This window comes from Pan troglodytes, chromosome 5 (assembly GCF_028858775.2).
Source record: "Pan troglodytes isolate AG18354 chromosome 5, NHGRI_mPanTro3-v2.0_pri, whole genome shotgun sequence".
NCBI classification, from domain to species: Eukaryota; Metazoa; Chordata; class Mammalia; order Primates; family Hominidae; genus Pan; species Pan troglodytes.
The window spans coordinates 19,911,472-19,930,717 of NC_072403.2; the positions used below are offsets into that span (position 1 = coordinate 19,911,472).

General features: G+C 38.8%; 1 protein-coding gene across 5 annotated transcripts in view; it reads left to right on the top strand.

Moving 5' to 3' along the window:
* RNF182 (ring finger protein 182) overlaps positions 1-18,959 on the top strand; it is a 55,324-nt gene extending 36,365 nt beyond the window's left edge. For 2 of the 5 annotated variants that reach the window (XM_054685606.2, XM_016954927.4), the window contains 2 exons: positions 13,173-13,327; positions 15,868-18,959. In XM_054685606.2, the coding sequence (XP_054541581.1) occupies positions 16,079-16,822 (744 nt within the window). In that variant the 5' untranslated portion in view covers positions 13,173-13,327; positions 15,868-16,078 and the 3' untranslated portion in view covers positions 16,823-18,959. Of the gene's footprint in view, positions 1-407; positions 491-13,172; positions 13,328-15,867 lie in introns of all 5 variants that reach the window. The other 3 variants (XM_016954928.4, XM_063812789.1, XM_054685607.2) reach the window with 2 other exon arrangements.
* The last annotated feature ends 287 nt before the right edge of the window (positions 18,960-19,246 follow it).

Sequence of the window (19,246 nt, forward strand, 5' to 3'; positions counted from 1 at the left end):
TATAGATAATATAAACAAAAGAGAAATAATGACATTTCCCTCTCAGCTTATCAGGTAGCGGAAGTTATTACAACATTGATAAATTGTGCTTTACTTGCTGTACTTACTATCTGCTCTATCTATAGACAGAAAACCTGTATACCTTCTGATACTGTGTTCAATGCATATTCTGTCTACTACCAATTTAGAATGCTGAAGTACCATATCAATGGATCCATTATTTCTAAATTTCTAGTCGCATCCATATAGTGCTTATGTATGTAAAGTATTTACACCTAAATGATTCCATTGAATCCTCACAACCACTTTGTGAGGCAGGTGTTATCTTTTAGTCCAAGATCACAGTGTCAGAGCCAGGTCCCAAATCTCGGTCTCCTGACTCTAGATGCTATGTGCTTCCATTGTAGACTGCCTGCAAGGGATGGTTATACTCCTGGCTGCACTTCCAGAGTCTTGAAGAAGAAAGCAGATGTGGATACCTAAATATAGGGTGCGGAGTACCTGGTTTTTTTTCTCTCTTATTCCTGAACATTTATTGGTTTAAAACTGCTGGCAAACAGCACAGCATAAATCACAACTCCATATATAAAAATAGTGGCCTCTCTTCCAAAATTAATAACTTAGATTGCTAGGTTATTAACTTGGCTGTATCCTAATAAATAGATTATGACTTTCCATCAAATTAAATTGCTTGTTCTTGGAGGAGGGGGGAGGTAAGAGTTTTAATTGTTGAGGGAGGCTTTCTGGAATTGCTCCTTATGCTGCCAAACAACCATTAGGGGTTATGGGTATTGTGGGTTAAATTCTTCTAGAGTCAACTGATGGTCCTTCAAGAATGAGTACTTGGCATTTGTTGAGCCTATTCTTTTTAGGATTTTTGAGTTGGAGACTTTTATTATAGTGAGAAGGATTTTTTTGAATGGCATTTTAATGAAAGGCATAGTTTTTAATGAAAGGCATAGTTTTTAATGAAAGGCATAGTAAAACCCTTAATTCTGAGACCATCGTCTCTACAAAGTTCAACTATTGTTAATGCTCACTAAGGGATAACTGATAATTGGGACTGAGACCAACATATTATTGTTAGTAATTATTAACAGTAATGAGAGTCTTTTAAGCTCTAACTAGAATCCAGCTTCTGAATCTCTAGGTGGAAAAACTGGACTTTCTTGGAGGTAGATGCCACATGTGTGGTTTAAGCTTAATTTGAGACTCAAGCTCCATAAATAATGAGGTTAGGAACATCGGGTTTTGTGAATGAGCAATTGGGTGACAGAGAGATGGCAAGCATGTGTACTTTATCAATAGCTGAGCGTAAAAACCAATGTTCTGCCTTGATAGTCACAAAGAAAAATGATGCTACAAGTGCCAGAATCTCTCATATGTTTTTGAAGATAGAGTTATTAGTCAAAGAATTGAAGACATCATAGAAACTGATAATCAAGAAGTGAAAGTGTTTGAAGAGTGATTCTCCATTTTGCACAAAATAAATTGAACATAGAAGCAGGTATTTAGCACCATTTCTAAAAACAGAAACCACAGTTAATGAAAATGACAATACCTTAACTTCTATCAGTTTTCTTGTTACAGAGCCATTTAAAATATATTGTCTCATCATCTAGAAAGCAGTGTTTACAACATTTATTTTCCAGGATGGGAGGAGTATTTTGGAAATGAGAGTTGAAATTTGACAGTTGTCTTTTCATAAGGGGAAAAATATAATCTCTCCTGTTGATGCCACATTAAAATGGTTGATGGATTCTATAAGAATGATTCAGGCTACATGAAACTGTATATGAAATATTTTGAAGAAACTCAACTTACCCTAAGACCTATACAATTAATTCATATGGACAGTGGAGTAATACACAGCATAGAGCCCTGGATAGATAATAGGATCACAGTGACAGCTCTGTTTTTTGTTTTGTTTTTTTGAGCTCTACTTATTTTGACTTTTTTTGTCCTGACTTCTTATGTAATCTTAGGAAAGATACTTCAATGGATGTTCATATGCCTATTAAGTGGGAATTATAATTTCCCCTTACTGTAGTAGAGCTTATGCAGTGTTTCTAAAATTTTTGAGCTTTTTAAAAAGACTTGAATTAATAGAAGTTATCATAATACAAATTATTAAAGTTTATGCATGGAAGAATACATAGAAACTGTATTTTGACTGACAGAACTTGCAAGATGTATGGATTGGACAGCTTCAAAGTTCATAAAAGAGTCTTCTAGGTAGGCATGATACTCATTGATAAATGAGGGAAATAATTTCTTTGGGCAGAGATTGGCTTTGGATTAATTTGGAAAGAAATAGCATTCTATTTTGCTTATCTATTGTTACAAAAGCACCTCAAAACTAGTGGCTGGAAACAACAGCCATTTTATTGGTTCATGAGTCTGTGGCTCAGCATTTTCTACTGGGCTCAGTGGGGCACATTCTTCAGCTGTTCTTTCATGGTGCCACTCATTCAAACAGGTGTTGTCCCTGGTGGTTAGTTGAGGCTGGATGGTCTCTAATGGTCTCACATGACTAGAGTTGGTGCTGGCTTTTGTCTGGGCCTTTCTCTCTGTGGTTTCTCATCTTCAGAGAGGCTAGCCTGGGCTTCTTTGATGGTGGTCTCAGAATTCCAAGAGAGCAAGAGCAGAAGCTTCAAGACACCCTGAGGTCAGAAATTTGCTTCACACTCTTAATGTTGGTCAAAGCAAGTCACAAGGCCAAGATTTAAGGGGTGGGGAAAAACAGATTCCTCTACTTGTTGATCAGAGGAAAAGAAGATCACATTGTAGAAAGTATTTGTACAGGTCTGTGGAGAATTATTGCAGCCATATTTGCAGACAAGTTGCCACACATGATAGGGGCTAGGGCAAAGAGTATTTAGGGGAGATGGTCTAGTAATAAATTAAAAAATTTGAAATTGAAGGGTAATATCATGAAAAAGTGGGGAAGAAGACCCGAAAACAGTTCAAGATCCAAACAGCAAAGACTCAAGACAATCTCAGTTAAGAAAAACACGAATTTTTTAAAATGTAAAAAAAAAAAAAAAGAATCATTATCTAACTAGTATATAGAAATACAGCTCTTTGAATTAAAAGGTAGAATTTGAAAGGCATTATTTAGGAAAGATAGCCAAAGGCAAAGGAAAATGATTCTCATACCCTTGAGTGTCCAGTTTATGGATTCTTAGAATGAGACAGTTTGATATAGAGGAAGTAAAAAATAATAATATGCAAAAAGGAGAATTCTAAAAAGTGAATTTCAAAAACAGTTAACTTAGGGATGAGTATCAGTTTGGTACATATCTTTATGTAATAGCTGCTGAACATGCTTAGTATTGCCAATGTTCTGCCCAAATTAAACTTTTATCACAAATTTCCATTTTTCCATCTAGGTAAATATTTGGGGAAAACTCCAGGAATTATAGTTGGCAAGGATTCTTGAAAGATAGCAAGCTAAAGTGGCTTGCTATCTTGCTCTCTCAATTCTACTCTATCTGCCTTTCCTGATCCCAACGACTCCTGGAGCCAGCAGACCCCTGAGTGCAAGTGAAACCCCAAGCTTTGTGAAAGCTGAGGGTGGGAAGTGGGGAGCAGATGGGGGATTCCTTCCTAGGCTTGGCTGGTACCGAGGGCTGGCATCCATTGGATGAGTCCCACCAGAAGATCAGGATGCACTGGATACTGTGATGAACTTCACCTACAGAGGGTGGGGACTCCTGGGAGGAAAACTGAAACTCACCCTCACCCCATAGTGTGTGTGTTCCACAAGAGACCAAGGAGAAAAATCCATAGTTGGGGGCGTCCTTTGGAGCAGGAGGCCTTGGAAGGGTCCTGGCAGCCCACCTGCTGTCACACTGCTAGATCACAGGAGAAGAGACCATTGTGTTTCCCCCTACTCATAGAACTTCAGTTCCATGGGTCCTTCAACAATCAGACCTGAACCCCAGTGATATAACAAAGAAAAATATTGGCACTGTAGCCAAAGGGAAGGCAGTCTATGAAAACAGACAGAACTCACGCTGAATGTGATGGAGCGGCAGCCAGAGACAGATGACAACCTGACAAAAAATAGAAAGAGCACATAAGGAGATGCAGATGCAGCACAAGAAGACTTTCTAGAGATGAAATGCATGATTTCCCCATCAAACATTTTAGTAAATGAACTGAAGGTGATAATGATCATTCTTGGGGCTTGATTTGGTAGCCTAGTTGGTCAGCTAGAAGAATCTGAAAGTACAGAACAAAAATATAAAGGAATGGAAACCACAAAAGAAAATAGATCCAGGAAATATAACATGTGAGTAACAGGAAAGCCAGAAAGAGAAAAAGGAACAGATGGAGGAAAGGCAATAATTAAGTAAATATAAGAAACAAATTTTTTGAGCTTAAAAATCAGGACTTGAGTCTGTAAATTCAAATAGCTTATTAAGTTCCAGGCAAAATTTATGAAAAAAGACACTCTGGATTTATTGGAAAAGTTCTTGAACTATATATTAAGAATAAGAGGCAAAATCTTAGAAGCTTCTAGACAGAGCAAATTACTTACCATGAAGAAGTATCACACTAGCAGCAGATTTCTCATCTGTGACACAGAAAACTAGAAATAGTAATTTCCGCAGGCCATGGAGATGTTACCAAAATACCAAGGGTTTGGTCTAGGCCCTACTTGCTCACCACACAGAAAGCCAATCACGAGATGATGAGTATTGCCAAGGAAGAAGGCTTTAATTGGGTGCTGGGGCTGAGGAGATGGGAGATCCTTCTCAAATCCATCTCTCTGACAGACTAAAACCGAGGGCTTATATAGCAGGGAAGAAATGTAACAATGTATAAGAAAACAGGAACTAGAGAGGGGCAAGGAAGCAATCATGATCAATGAGGGGCCCCTCGAGGATCTGGTGTGGTGATCTGGTGAGTTTCAGTTCTTTGATACTTTTTTTTGAGTGGCCTGGAAGTCCTCTCCTGAGGACGGAGCTCAGATAAAACAAATACAAGTTTTAAGCTTTAAGACAAGAAAGGGCAATCTATGTTTATACAAAAGAATAGTCTATAGGACTACTGGGTTGGTTTCAGAGAGAAAAAAGACAGCAGCCGGAAAATCCCATACATTTCCCTGTCAGGAGGAAATTTATTACTACATAAGAATTTAGAAATATCATCACCTATTTTCTGACAAAGATACTCAATAATACAAAGAAAAAGTAACTGAACAAAAAGTTAACCAGAAACACAGACCTTGAGATACAGGAAGATGACAGGAGGGAAATATTTGGAATTGAATCAAATAAATCAAGTGAGGAGGAAAGAATGAGTTAATATATAACAGCCTTTACATTAAAGGTGAATGAACTTGGAAAATTCACAAATTTTTAGAATTCATTAGATGTTTTAATCGGAAAATTGTCAGACTGAGTTAAAAACCAAAACCCAGGTCAGGCATGGTGGCTCATACCTGTAATCCCAGCACTTTGGGAGGCCAAGGTAGGTGGATCGCTTGAGTACAGGAGTTTGAGACCAGCCTGGGCAACATGGCAAAACCCCGTCTCTACTAAAAATACAAAAATTAGCTAAGCGTGGTGGCGCACACCTGTAATCTCAGCTACTTGGGAGGCTGAGGCGGGAAGATTGCTTGACCCTGCGGGGTGGAGGTTGCAGTGAGCTGAGATCATGCCACTGCACTCCAGCCTGGGCGACAGATCAGGAACCTGTCCCCACCCCCCCACCTCCCCACCAAAAAAAAGTAAAACCCAGTAGTATGCTGTTTTGTGTGTGTGCACGTGCGCATGTGTGTGTATGTGTTTTCAAACATGCTCTCTCTGTTGCCCAGGCTGGAGTGCAGTGGTGCAATCATAGCTTACTGCAGCCTCGACCTCCTGGACTCAAGTGAGCCTCCCATCTCAGCCTTCTGAGTAGCTGGGACCACAGGCGTGCACCACCACGCCTGGCTAATTTTTGTATGTTTTTGTAGAGACAGAGCTTTGCCTTGTTTCCTAGGCTGGTCTCCAACTCTTGGGCTCAAGTGATCCACCTATCTTGGCCTCCCAAAGTGCTGGGATTACAGGCTGTGTACCACATCTCTGGCAGCTGTTTATAAGAAACATTCGAGATAAAGTAATTGAAGATGGAGTTGAAAGGATGCACATACATCCCAGGCAAATGCGGAGTCAATAGAACAAGTAATATAAGCTTTAGATAAGGTATAAAGGTTGATATTTAAGTTAAAGGCATAAATAGGATAAGGAAAGACATTATATAATGACAAAAAGAGGCAGAGTTTATGAAGAAAATAAAGCTGTATATGTAAGCTAACATAGCCACTAACTCTGTAAAACAAAACTGTTAGAAATGCAAATATAGTTATAGTGAGACACTTAAATAAACCTCTCTCACTTGTTTTGACCTGTGATAACCTTGCACATACCTTGATGATTCAGAAATTGAATAAATTAAAAAGTTAGGTTTAATAGATATTCTAGAACCACACAGAATATTTCTTTCTAGACTACTTAGAAAAATATACTTGACCACAAAGAGCACCATAATAAATTAAAAGGAAAAGATTTTCTTATAGATTTTGTTCTCTGATCATAATCCCATACTATTAGAAATTACATATGGCAATAAAAAATAAATTTTATTTAGAAATTTAAGAAAAGTATATAACCTTTTTAAAATTTATTAATTTTTTTTAAAAAAATAGAGATGGAGTCTAATATTGCCCTGGCTAGTCTCAAACTCCTAAGGCTCAAGTGATTCTCTACCCTCAGCCTCCTGAAGTGTTGGAATTACAGGCGTAAGCCACCATGCCTGGCCCTGTATTACCTTTATATCAAAGGAGAAATCAAAGGTCAAATCACAAGCCATCTAGAAATCAATAAAAGGTACACTATCTATTCCACAAGCTATGGGATAGAGTGAAAGCTGTAGCCAGTGGAAACACTATAGTCTTTAGCTATTTTCAGTATTTAAGCATAAAGACAAAGTGTACTCTTAGTATGAATTGGGAAAAAAATCATAACAAACAAAAATAAATTAGAGGGAATAATAAAGATAAAAGCTGAAATTAATGAAATTAAAAGTAACAGAAAGGATAAATACATATATTAGCTGGTCTTTGAAAAGCACAGTAAAATAGTTTGATTAGGTAATTAATAAGGAGTAAAACAATTTAGAAGACTATAAGTGAGAAAAGAAACAATCAGGGGCAGAGGTGATGCAAAGACAATAACAGAATTTGCGGAACTCTACAGCAATGAATTTGAATACCCAGAAGAAATGGATTTTTTCTTTGTCAAATATAAATGTCTAAATTTAACTGAGGAAGAAATGAACATTTGAATAGGACAGTAACCCTAAAAGAGATGGAAAAATGATTAAAGATCTACTACTGCAAATGACAATGGAATCATATGAAATTACAGCTGAGTTTTATGTAACTTTTAAAGAACACATAATTTTATCAGTATTTAAACTGTTCCAGAAGATGAATAGCTCCTGTTTCACTTATAAAATAAGCATACAGTTAATACCAAAACCTAACAGCACAAAAAAGTCTAGAGACCAATTTAATTTTCAGTACAGATGTAAAGTTTCTCTAAGATTTCATTTGGGGTGGTATTCAGGCTGATACTGGTGGAGGAGAAAAGAACCAAATAAAAAAGAATGCACACACACAAAGGCCACTAATAAATAAATAAATATGTCTGATGACCTTTGTGTATTTATATATGTAAATGTGTTTATGTGTACATGTGCATGCATGTGTGCACATGTGTGCAAATGAAATCTTAGAGAATGCCTATTGCCTGTGAGTTTTGTTGAATTATTTATTTATATAAATTTCTGTAATACTAAGTAGGAACCTAGATCTAAAAACACAATAAATTCTCAACGTCAAGTACAGCATGGTAACTGTATTAGGGCACTTTGGGTTGTAAGTAACAGAAATCCATCCAGAAAACTAGCATAAGCAAAAAAAGGAATTTATTGGCTCACAGAAACCTTCATACATTATTGACTTCAGAAACTCAGTTCAGGTCTCATCAGGCTTGTCTCTGTTTTTTTGTTGTTGTTGTTGTTGTTGTTGTTTTTACCTCTGCCTCTTGTTTTCCTTTACTGTCTTAATATTTTTGGCTTTATTCTTCTTATTCTCCCTCTTGCTTCCATGGCAGTTCCTTGATACATCTTTTTCTGGTTCTGTATCCCTTCCCCTGGTCCCTGTCCTGTCCTGTCTTGTCCCTAGCTTCAAATAAAAAGAGTTGCAGTCAGGAGCTTTGAGAAGTCCGGTTTGGGTCACATGCCCATTAGACTAATCCTTGTGAGTAGGGGAGTAGTGGAGTATGTGATCAGCCAGGCCTGGTCCCAAGTCCACACCTTTGGAGAGAAGGGAGGTACTGTGATTAGCACAGCCCACCCACTATTTTGTAATTTGAGTGAGTAGGAAACACTACCCCAAAGAAGTGGGGGCAGTTGGGAAGGGAGCAATGTGATCTAAAGGAGAAAAAAAGATCCTAGGTAGACAATAACAACAGGTGTCCACTGGAGGGATTTTGCTTTAAAATATAAGCCAAGTTTGCATCTTCACCATCAAGGGAATTAAGTAGCAGAGTAAGATGGATTTGAGTCTAATAATAAGTGGTTTATTATTTAGGGCTGTGAAAACAATCATTTGCCCAATAGTCCAGGAGCTCAAGCTAATTTATGAGAATAATAGTAGGTAATTATTTATTTGTATAGTCTTATCCCCAGATGACTTATAAAAGGATGAAAGATTGTTAATTGGTTAGTTAGGAATACCAGCTTCATATATTTGAAAATGTATGTATTTTTCTAGGAAAAGAAAACTTTGTATTTATTTTTAAGGCAATTTCAGCATACCAGATTCTTTCCTCAGTGTCTGGTGAGACATACTTTAGCACTTGTTCTTATCAAGGCATGCTACAGATATGTCCATCCTAGAGATTCATCCATTTTCCCTCTTTTGTTAATATATAATAATTTACATATTTATGGGGTACATGTGAGTGTAACATATAAAGAATGTATGATGGTCAAGTCAGGGTAATTAGGGTATTCATCACCTTAACTCTTTATTATTTTTATATGTTGGTATTTCAAGCCTTCTGGTTACTTTGAAATATACACATTATTGTTGCTAAGTATAGTCACCCTAGTATGCTATCAAATATTAGAATTATTTCTTCTATCTGATTGTATGTTTGTACCCATTAACCAACCTCTCTTCTTTCTCCCTCTCCCACCTCATCCTGAGATAAAGTTTTTTAGCTCCCATATGAGTGAGAACATGAGGTATTTGTCTTTCTGTGCCTGGCTTATTGCACTTAACATAATCACTTCTGGTTCCATTCATGTTGCTACAAATGACAGGATTTCATTCTTTGTTGTTGCCAAATAGTAGTTCACATTTTTTTATCCATTCCTCTGTTGATGGGCACATAGCTTGATTCCATATCTTTGCTATTGTGGATAGTCCTGCAATAAAAATGGGGGTGCATGTATCCCTTTGGTATATTGATTTCTTTTTCTTTGGATAGATACCCAGTAGAGGAATTGCTGGGTTGTAAGGTATTTCTATTTTTAGTTTTTTGAGAAATGTTTATACTGTTTTCCATAGTGGTTGTACTAATTTATATTCTTACCACCAGTATTGATTTATAGTAATGCATGAATATTAAGGTGATAGATACGTGACATTTCAATTTTGTGAAAAAAATTAATGGACTTACATACAGATCATATGGAAAAAGTAAGTTGATCCAAAATATGCGTTGGCAGAAAAATATACATTTTGAATGTAGAAAAATCTGTATCTATAAAAATAGCCAAAACAGTCATAGATTCCCTTTCTTTCCTTTCTCGTTTTCTATTTCCTTTCCTTTCCTTTTTTACTGTGAAAGATAACACTAGTACAGAAGACGTACTGTGTGATGGAGTAGCACAAAATGAACACTTGTAAGTACCACCCCGGTCAAGAAGAGAGCATTGTCAGCCACTCCGTAGCCTGCACTAAGTCTGCTTGGACACTGTTTTTTCTTCCCTTCAAGGCGTTGGCTGTCCTGATGATATGATTTGGCTCTGTTTCCCCACCCAAATCTCACCTTGAACTGTAATAATTCCCACATCAAGGGTGGAGCCAGGTGGAGATAATTGAATTATGGGGGCAGTTTCCCCCATACTGTTCTCATGATAGTAAGTTCTCATGAGATCTGATGATTTTATGAAGGGTTTCCCATTTTACTTGGCATTCATTCTCTCTTGCCTGTCACCACGTAAGATGTGCCTTTGCTCCTTTTTCACCTTCTGTCATGATTGTGAGGCCTCCCCAGCCATGTGAAATTGTGAGTCCATTAACCCTCTTTTTCTTTATAAATTACTTAGTCTTGGGTATATCTTTATTAGTGTAAGAATCAACTAATACAGTAAATTAGTACCAGGAGTGGGGTACTGCTATAAGGATACCTGAAAACGTGGAAGCAACTTTGGAACTGGGTAACAGACAGAGGTTGGAACAGTTGGAAGGCTCAGAAGAAGACAGGAAAATGTGGGCAAGTTTGGAACTTCCTAGAGTCTTGGAGGGCTCAGAGACAGAAAGATGTGGGGAAGTTTGGAACTTCCTAGAGACTTTAAATGCCTTTGACCAAAATGCTGATAGTGATATGGACAATAAGGTCCAGGCTGAGGTTGTCTCAGATGGAGATGAGGAACTTGTTGAGAACTGGAATAAAGGTGACTCTTGCTATGTTTTAGCAAAGAGACTGATGGCATTTTGCCCCTGCCCTAGAGATCTGTGGAACTTTGAACTTGAGAGAGATGATTTAGGGTATGTGGTGAAAGAAATTTCTAAGCAGCAAAGCATTCAAGATGTGATTTGGGTGCTGTTAAAAGCATTCAGTTTTATGTATTCACAAAGATATGGTTTGGAATTGGAATTTGTGTTTAAAAGGGAAACAGAGCGGCCGGGTGCAGTGGCTCATGCCTGTAATCCCAGCACCTTGGGAGGCCAAGGCGGGCGGATCATGAGATCAGGAGATCAAGACCATCCTGGCTAACACGGTGAAACCCCGTCTCTACTAAAAAATAAAAAAAAAAAAAAATTAGCTGGGCATGGTGGAATGCGCCTGTAGTCTCAGCTACTCAGGAGGCTGAGGCAGGAGAATGGTGTGTACCCGGGAGGTGGAGCTTGCAGTGAGCTGAGATTGTGCCACTGCAGTCCAGCCTGGGTGACAGAGCAAGACTCTGTCTCAAAAAAAAAAAAAAAAAAAAAAAAGCAGGGCATAAAAGTTGAGAAAATTTGCAGCTTGACGATGCAATAGAAAAGAAAAACCAATTTTCTGAGGAGAAATTGAAGCTGGCTCCAGAAATTTGCATAAGTAATGAGGAGCCAAATGTTAATTGCCAAGACAATGGGGAAAATGTCTCTGCATATCAGAGGTCTTTATGGCAGCCCCTCCCATCACAGACCCAGAGGGCTAAGAGAAAAAATGGTTTTGTGGGCCGGACCTAGGGCCCTGCTGCTTTGTGCAGTCTTGGGACTTGGTGCCTTACATCCTAGCCATGGCTAAAAGGGGTCAATGTACAGCTCAGCCCATGACTTCAGAGGGTGCAAGCCCCAAACCTTGGCAGCTTCCATGCGGCATTGAGCCTGTGGGTGCACAGAAGTCGAGAATTGAGGTTTGGGAACCTCCACCTAGATTTCAGAGGATGTATGGAAATGCCTGGACGTCCAGGCAGAAGTTTGCTGCAGGGGTGGGGCCCTCATGGAGAACTTCTGCTAGGGCAGCGTGGAAGGGAAATGTGGGGTTGGAGCCCCCACACTGAGTCCCCACTGGGGCACTGCCTAGTGGAGCTGTGAGAAGAGGGCCACCGTCCTCCAGACCCCACAGTGATAGATCCATAGACAGCTTGTACCGTGCATTTGGAAAAGCTGCAGACATTCAATGCCAGCCTGTGAAAGCAGCCAGGAGGGAGGCTGTACCCTACAGAGCCACAGGGGCAGGGCTGTCCAAGACCATGGGAACCCACCTCTAGCATCAGCATGACCTGGATGTGAGACATGGAGTCAAAGATTTGGCTGCCCTGCTGGATTTTGGACTTGCATGGGGCCTGTAGCCCCTTTGTTTTGGCCAGTTTCTCCCATTTGGAATGGGTGTATTTATCCAATGCCTGTACCCCCATTATATCTGGGAAGTAACTAACTTGCTTTTGATTTTACAGGCTCATAGGCAGATGGGACTTGCCTTGTCTCAGATGAGACTTTGGACTATGGACTTTTGAGTTAATGTTGAAATGAGTTAAGACATTGGGGGACTGTTGGGAAGGCACGATTGGTTTTGAAATGTGAGGACATGAGATTTGGGAGGGGCCAGAGGTGGAATAATATGGTTTGGCTGTGTGTCCCCACCCAAATCTGACCTTATATTGTAATAATCCCCACATGTCAAGGGCAGGGCCAGGTGGAGATAATTGAATCATGGAGTCAGTTTCCCCTATACTGTTCTCATGATAGTGAGTTCTCACAAGATCTCATGGTTTTATAAGGGGTTTCCCATTTTGCTTGGCATTCATTGTCTCTTGCCTGCCGCCATGTAAGACATGCCTTTGCTCCTCCTTCACCTTCTGCCATGATTGTGAGGCCTCCCCAGCCATGTGGAACTATGAGTCCGTGAAACCTCTTTTTCTATATAAGTTACTCAGTCTTGGGTATGTCTTTATTAGCAGCATGAGAATGGACTAATAAACCTGACATGTAGTCTAATCACCGCCAGAGTTTTCATCATAGCTTTACCACCTAAGCTTGCACCCCTAAATGCTACAGCTTGTTTCTGCCTGGTTTGTGAACTTTATATTAATGGACTCATACAGTATTACTCTTTTGGACTTGGCTTTCACTGAACATCGTGATTGTTGTCCACAGCTTTTGACAGAAGTGAAGGCAGGTTGGAGATGGGCTGGAATGAGTATCTCTTAGAGACCCAGAGAACAACTCTGACTAATTATAACCCTAGAAAGGTTTAGATTTTTGGTTATTATTCAAGTTCTTTGAGGGATCTTAAAATCATAATAAGATAGATGAAAATTTTTTTTTAACTCTAGCAGTTGGTAGCCTGGCTTTTCAAGAGGAACAATCACCATGCTCTTTTCTGCCATTCCAGGAAGAAATACTTGTGTTGGCTGCATTTCCAGGGATGCTACCAGAGCTCAAGGCTGTCACCTGGTCTTGCCCAGAAGAGCCATTCTTAGAGGCAGGACTTGATGAAGGCTTTCCTGCTGATGGAATAGGTTTGCTAGAGCTGGCCTTGGAATTAGAGTAGGTATATTTTTTATTGGATATTTGAATATTGAGTATTTCGTTGCACGTTACCAAGAAGTCCCTTATATAATTTGTATAAATATGAACATTATAATCACATAACACTCTATCTTAACATACTCAGTAATCTGATAGAGTATTTCTGTGACAAAACAAAGCTTTGTTTCAAATAATAGCTCAATATTTTCAAGGAAATAATTTAGGTTCACATAATTATCAGCTAGAAATTGTGGCTGGCCCAACATAAAGTGTTACTGCTACTCTTCTAATGGTTGGAAGCTTGGTACAGAAAGTAGGAATGTGACCTGCTGACTGTCAAATGCTGATGTTCTAATGTGTTCTCACGTATTCATAAACACTCACATGTCTACTCTAGCTTTCTGTACAAAATTTCTAGATGTAATTTTGCCTAGTTATCTTCACTGGCTGTTTTACTTTTTTTCTGATGTCTTTATGCATGTGTTTACATACTTTCTTTTCCTTTTTCCACATGACTTCACATACCTCAGTCCTTTCTATGGCAATGGGGACAGACACTGCTGCTAACCCTACTGGGACCATCAGCTTCCTAACCTCTGGATTCAGGAGAGCATTACATCTGGGTGGGCATGTAGCTGCAAAGAACAAATGACATGTTCCATTTGGGTGGGCTGAAGTCTGTGTGTGGCTACCAGGGGTACTGTTGTAAGAGCCTTGTGCTCAGCAGGGAATGAATGGGAGCTTTCCAGGTGGCAGATCACCAGTGAACTGCCCAGGGCTGGGGACTGTCCCATGAAGTGAGCTAGGACTGTGTGTGGTGACCAGGATAGAACTCCTTCTTGTTCTTTGGCTGTCATCCTGAAGATGTTCATCCCACAGGAGGAAAAAAAACGCCAGCCTTGTGGAACTGTGAGCAGGACATAGTCATATTTTGCAGTGACATGGGCATGTGTATCCTGAATGGGATCAGGATCAGGAATGAGGAAAATTAGGGCACATGGAAGGAAAGGAGAGAGAAGAGTTGATGTTTGTGTCTGTATATCTTTTTTTTGTGTTAGGCTAGATACATAGAGCTTGGTTCGTGGTAGCAGTTTTGAAATACAGGCATACATATACTGTATTTGAAAAAATCCTACCTACATTTTTGGCTACCAGAGATTCTATAGATTGACTTCTTTTTGCCACCAACTATACATCTTGCCACTGCTATCCGTTACACATTCTTGTAGAATAGGAAGTCAATTAAAAATTAAAGTCTTAAAATGAAGATAATATGTATTAATAAGTCAACTATTCATGATTTTTAAAGTTATCCAGATTCAGCTACCCACTGCCTTTCTCTGTTAGTGCAGTATGGTCCATAGCAAATTTAAATGTCTAGCACAGTTACTCTCTGCCCTCAGAACTGTTATGACAGCTTTCTGCTATTATTGCTTGGAGATGTGCTCAGAAAATCAAATACATTTTGATATTTTTCTAAGCCAAACATAATTTAAGGTGAATCAACTACCAAAAATACTACATATATTAAAGCTAATTAAAAATAATTTTGAGATTTTCTATATTACTGCTCCCTTCCATTAGTACTGAAAATTGAGAACTGACTGTGCATATGAAATTAACCTTCAACCATTTGTCCAAAGCTGGTAATAACCAGTAATAGTAATTAGTAATAGCAAGGACTGTAGATTGTATTACACTTTCCTTTTACTAAAGAAAGAGTTTGCATGAAATAAAGTAGATGAGTAAGTGAATGTTGAGTATTTCTTCATAGCCATGCACAAGTGATTTCTTCATGTCTAGAGACATAGCTATGCATGTTTTATCTGTGTTTACTTCTCTTTCTTGGGACTTAGACTTGACTTGTTCATAATGCTTATATCGGGTGTTACATGCCTCATTCTTCCTTTAGTGAATGTATATGCACAGCTGTGGTTTTCAAGACTGGTATTGAAACAAAAAAATTGAAATGGAATAGTCAAACAATAAAGGCATTTATATAACATATTTCTTTACACTGAGAAGGTAAGAACAGTCTGCTCTACTTAAATATGCTCTTATCTCTATCAAAGCAGTCTCTGAAAACACATTTTTAACATTTGTCCTTAATATTCCCTTTTGTGTATTCCTAAGCACTATTGACGGTATTTAGACACCTGGTATTTACACCAACAATACTCTGAATTAGTTTTCTGTTTCTGATACATGTCCCATTCTGTTTTCAGAGGCCAGAATTTGTTACAAGTTTCAGAGTGAAAATCTCTTGTATCTAGACTAAAGTATGTTCTAGAGCACATAGCTAGCTCTGCACTGGCCTTTACACCCATTAGGATTCTTAACTCTTTCTTCACTATCGTGCTTGTTGACTGAAACAGCTAAGCATGGAGATGACACTTTTCTGTTCTAGGAACAGAAGTGTGTGAAAAGATGAAGGGGATTTAACCTTTTAAGTTTATTGCTTCTAATCCTTGAAGCTCAGAGAATTCCATAAAGCACTTTTCAGAAACACTGTTTCAGTGAACTGTTCATTATATCAGAATCTCTTTTCTTCTTTACAGACCCTTCACGTGGCCTTTATAAATATGCGTTTGAGACAGAGTTATATGCAGAAGTTGAAAATGCCTGGAAGATTTCTGGTTTCTTTCACTACTTGTCCTGCCTTTTTGCATCGCTGCCAGATTTGGATGATATGATATTCAGAGGGGCACCTTAATCAAAGCCATTCTTCAACAAGACCCACCTGGCATAAGATTGCACACATAATTCAAGATGGCCAGTCAACCTCCCGAAGACACTGCGGAGTCTCAGGCCTCTGATGAGCTGGAGTGCAAAATCTGTTACAATCGATACAATCTGAAACAGAGGAAACCCAAAGTGCTGGAGTGTTGTCATAGGGTTTGTGCCAAATGCCTCTACAAGATCATAGACTTTGGGGACTCCCCACAAGGTGTCATTGTCTGTCCTTTCTGCAGGTTTGAGACGTGCCTGCCAGATGATGAAGTTAGTAGCCTGCCCGATGACAACAACATCCTTGTAAACTTGACTTGTGGAGGCAAAGGGAAGAAGTGCCTGCCAGAGAATCCTACTGAGCTGCTGCTCACCCCCAAGAGGCTGGCCTCTCTGGTCAGTCCTTCTCACACGTCCTCCAACTGCCTGGTCATAACCATCATGGAGGTGCAGAGAGAGAGCTCCCCGTCCCTGAGCTCCACTCCTGTGGTAGAATTTTATAGGCCTGCGAGTTTCGACTCTGTCACCACTGTGTCACACAACTGGACTGTGTGGAACTGCACGTCCCTGCTGTTTCAGACATCCATCCGGGTGTTAGTGTGGTTGCTAGGTTTGCTCTACTTCAGCTCCTTACCCTTAGGAATCTACTTACTGGTGTCTAAGAAAGTCACCCTTGGGGTCGTCTTTGTCAGCCTGGTCCCTTCGAGCCTTGTTATTCTTATGGTGTATGGTTTTTGCCAGTGTGTTTGTCATGAATTTCTAGACTGTATGGCACCTCCTTCTTAATTGATATGCAAAATAAGAAATTGGACACACATTGCCCTGTTTGAGTGTGAAGTTTGATAATTTATAATTTATTTTCTTTTATGTTCTTTATGATTAGTATCCATGACATTAACAAAACCCTTGGCCACATGTTGACTTGATTGGTTTTCCTGTAGGCTGGAAGTAAAAATGTTCATTTCTACTTAGGGGTTAGCAAAATTGTATAAGCTCACACTTCATGGAGCACTGACAGCAGTGAGTCTTCCCAGAGAAAGGGCAGGGTTTCTCTCAGCACTGCCAGACAGACGGCAGGGGTGCGGCGTGTTATGCTATAGGGAGAGCATGGATCCCTCCTTTCGTATTCATGGATGTTCTATGATGGCAGTTGGACACAAGAGGAAAGTTGCTCTGAGACACAAAGTGTGTACTCCTTTCCCTCCCCATACCCCTGGTATTGGAACACCCTAGAATTGTCTTCAGGTGTTTTCTCTCTTAAGTCACTCTGTGGTCGGCGATCCCATTGAGATACTTGTTTCCCTGCGCATTCTCCCTTGCCAAGAGGAAACTCGGTTCCATTCCCTTGGGTAGTTTCAACTGAATACCTGTTTTGCCACATTACTAAGGAGAATGAAAAGCAGTGAGGAATTTGCATCACAGTCAACTTCGTGGCAGAATGTGGCCATTTGTCCTTGAGACACACTCTTTCCTCCATGTCTGTTTTCCTCTCTCCTCAGTCTTATCTGAGAAGAATGGAGGAGAATGAACTTCTCATACAGCGGTTATTATTGATGAAAACCTTCATTTGAGTCTTTCCTTATAACATCTTAGTTTTGGTTTTTTTAAACCACATTGCCCAATCAGCCTCACCTCTTGTCCTGAAAAGGTTCCATTTAAATTAGTTGCTATAAATTCATCAAGACTTTTTTCCCCATTATATTTTTGGTTCTATTAGGATTTACTTAACTGAATCTTATAACAATTCGAGGTGAACTGTGGCAATGAAAACCAGAAACAGTTAATGAGATGCTTCAGCTCACAGTTTGAAGTGCTGAGAACCTAAGTATTTTGCTGTACGGTACTGAGCTGTACCAAAATATGATGGTTTAGGTTTATGTGCAAGACTTTGTGTTGTAGTCTAGACAAAGGGGTGGGCAAGAGACATGCAAAGCTGATGCCCTGCTTGAAAAGACCCTTCAAGGAAGTAAAATGGCAGGGGCAGAGTGCAGCTTAACATGTTGCTATCCCTGTTGTTTTTGAGTTGGTTTTGGAATGGATTCAAGTTCTTACACAATTTATTTTGAATACAAGCATAACCTAGGTGATTTGAGTTAATGAACTTCTTTTCATGATGTAGGGAAAGTTGAATGTATATATTTCTAAGAAGAATTTGTTTAGCAGATTACAAGTTGGCAGAATAGACTGTTCACAGAAACTAGACAAAAATTTAAAAAAACATTCTAGTCTCTAAAACCCATTACTAATGATTAACATTAAAATATTTGTAACTCTTAGAAAGGGGGCATTACTAAGACGACTTTAACTTGTTATGAAATCTTTGTTGTGTGATGCAGGTACAGTGCGCCCATTCCAACTGGAATAGCAGTTTGATTTTAATTGTAAAACTAAACTTCGGGAATATGTATGCCCAAAGTAAGTAGGATGAGAATAGTATACATGGGATATGGTCCAATGAATTTAAGCCCCAAGATACAGCTAAATACATTTATGATTTCATAAAATCTAGTTTAGATAGCATTGTGATGCAATTTCCAGAAATACATTTGTGTTTAGAGTAAATACCATGTTTAGAAGATGTTTTGTGGTTTGGATTTATATATTTGTAAGGTTTTTTTTAAAAAATGTTCGTTTTGTTTGAAATGTAACATTGAGTAAATTGGTGAGTTATATAATGAGATTTCTAGAAAGCTCTGGACATGGGTACGATGTGTTTTGCTTATCTGTATAATGTCTACAGTGATAAACTTGTGTCTCCGTATATTGTGGCAGTCTTTTTTCTAGTTAATTTGGCTTTAGAGAGCAATCTTTGTATGACACCAGAAAACTCTTCATGCTATTGAATGAAAAAAAGATAATGCTTTAATATTTTATTCACTGTGATACTGTTTTGTCTGTCTATTAAATTGTTATTGTTTCCAAATTTAGAAGTTTGATTTCTCTGACTTATGGTTAAAATTCAGTTATGACTTTGCACCTCTGTTAGCTTCAGATAACGGCAAACATGAACATTCAGAAACGTTGGTTCAGCTAATGCCTTTATCATGCCCGTGAAGACTTCAGAACTTTCCAACAAAGGGGACCCAACCCATCACACTTTTAAAAGGCCTTCATAGTTTTTTTATTTTATTTTATTTATTTATTTTAAAGCAGGGGAGAAAAATTAGGGGAGATGAAATAAAAATATCGTCTTTATAAATAAATTCTTCG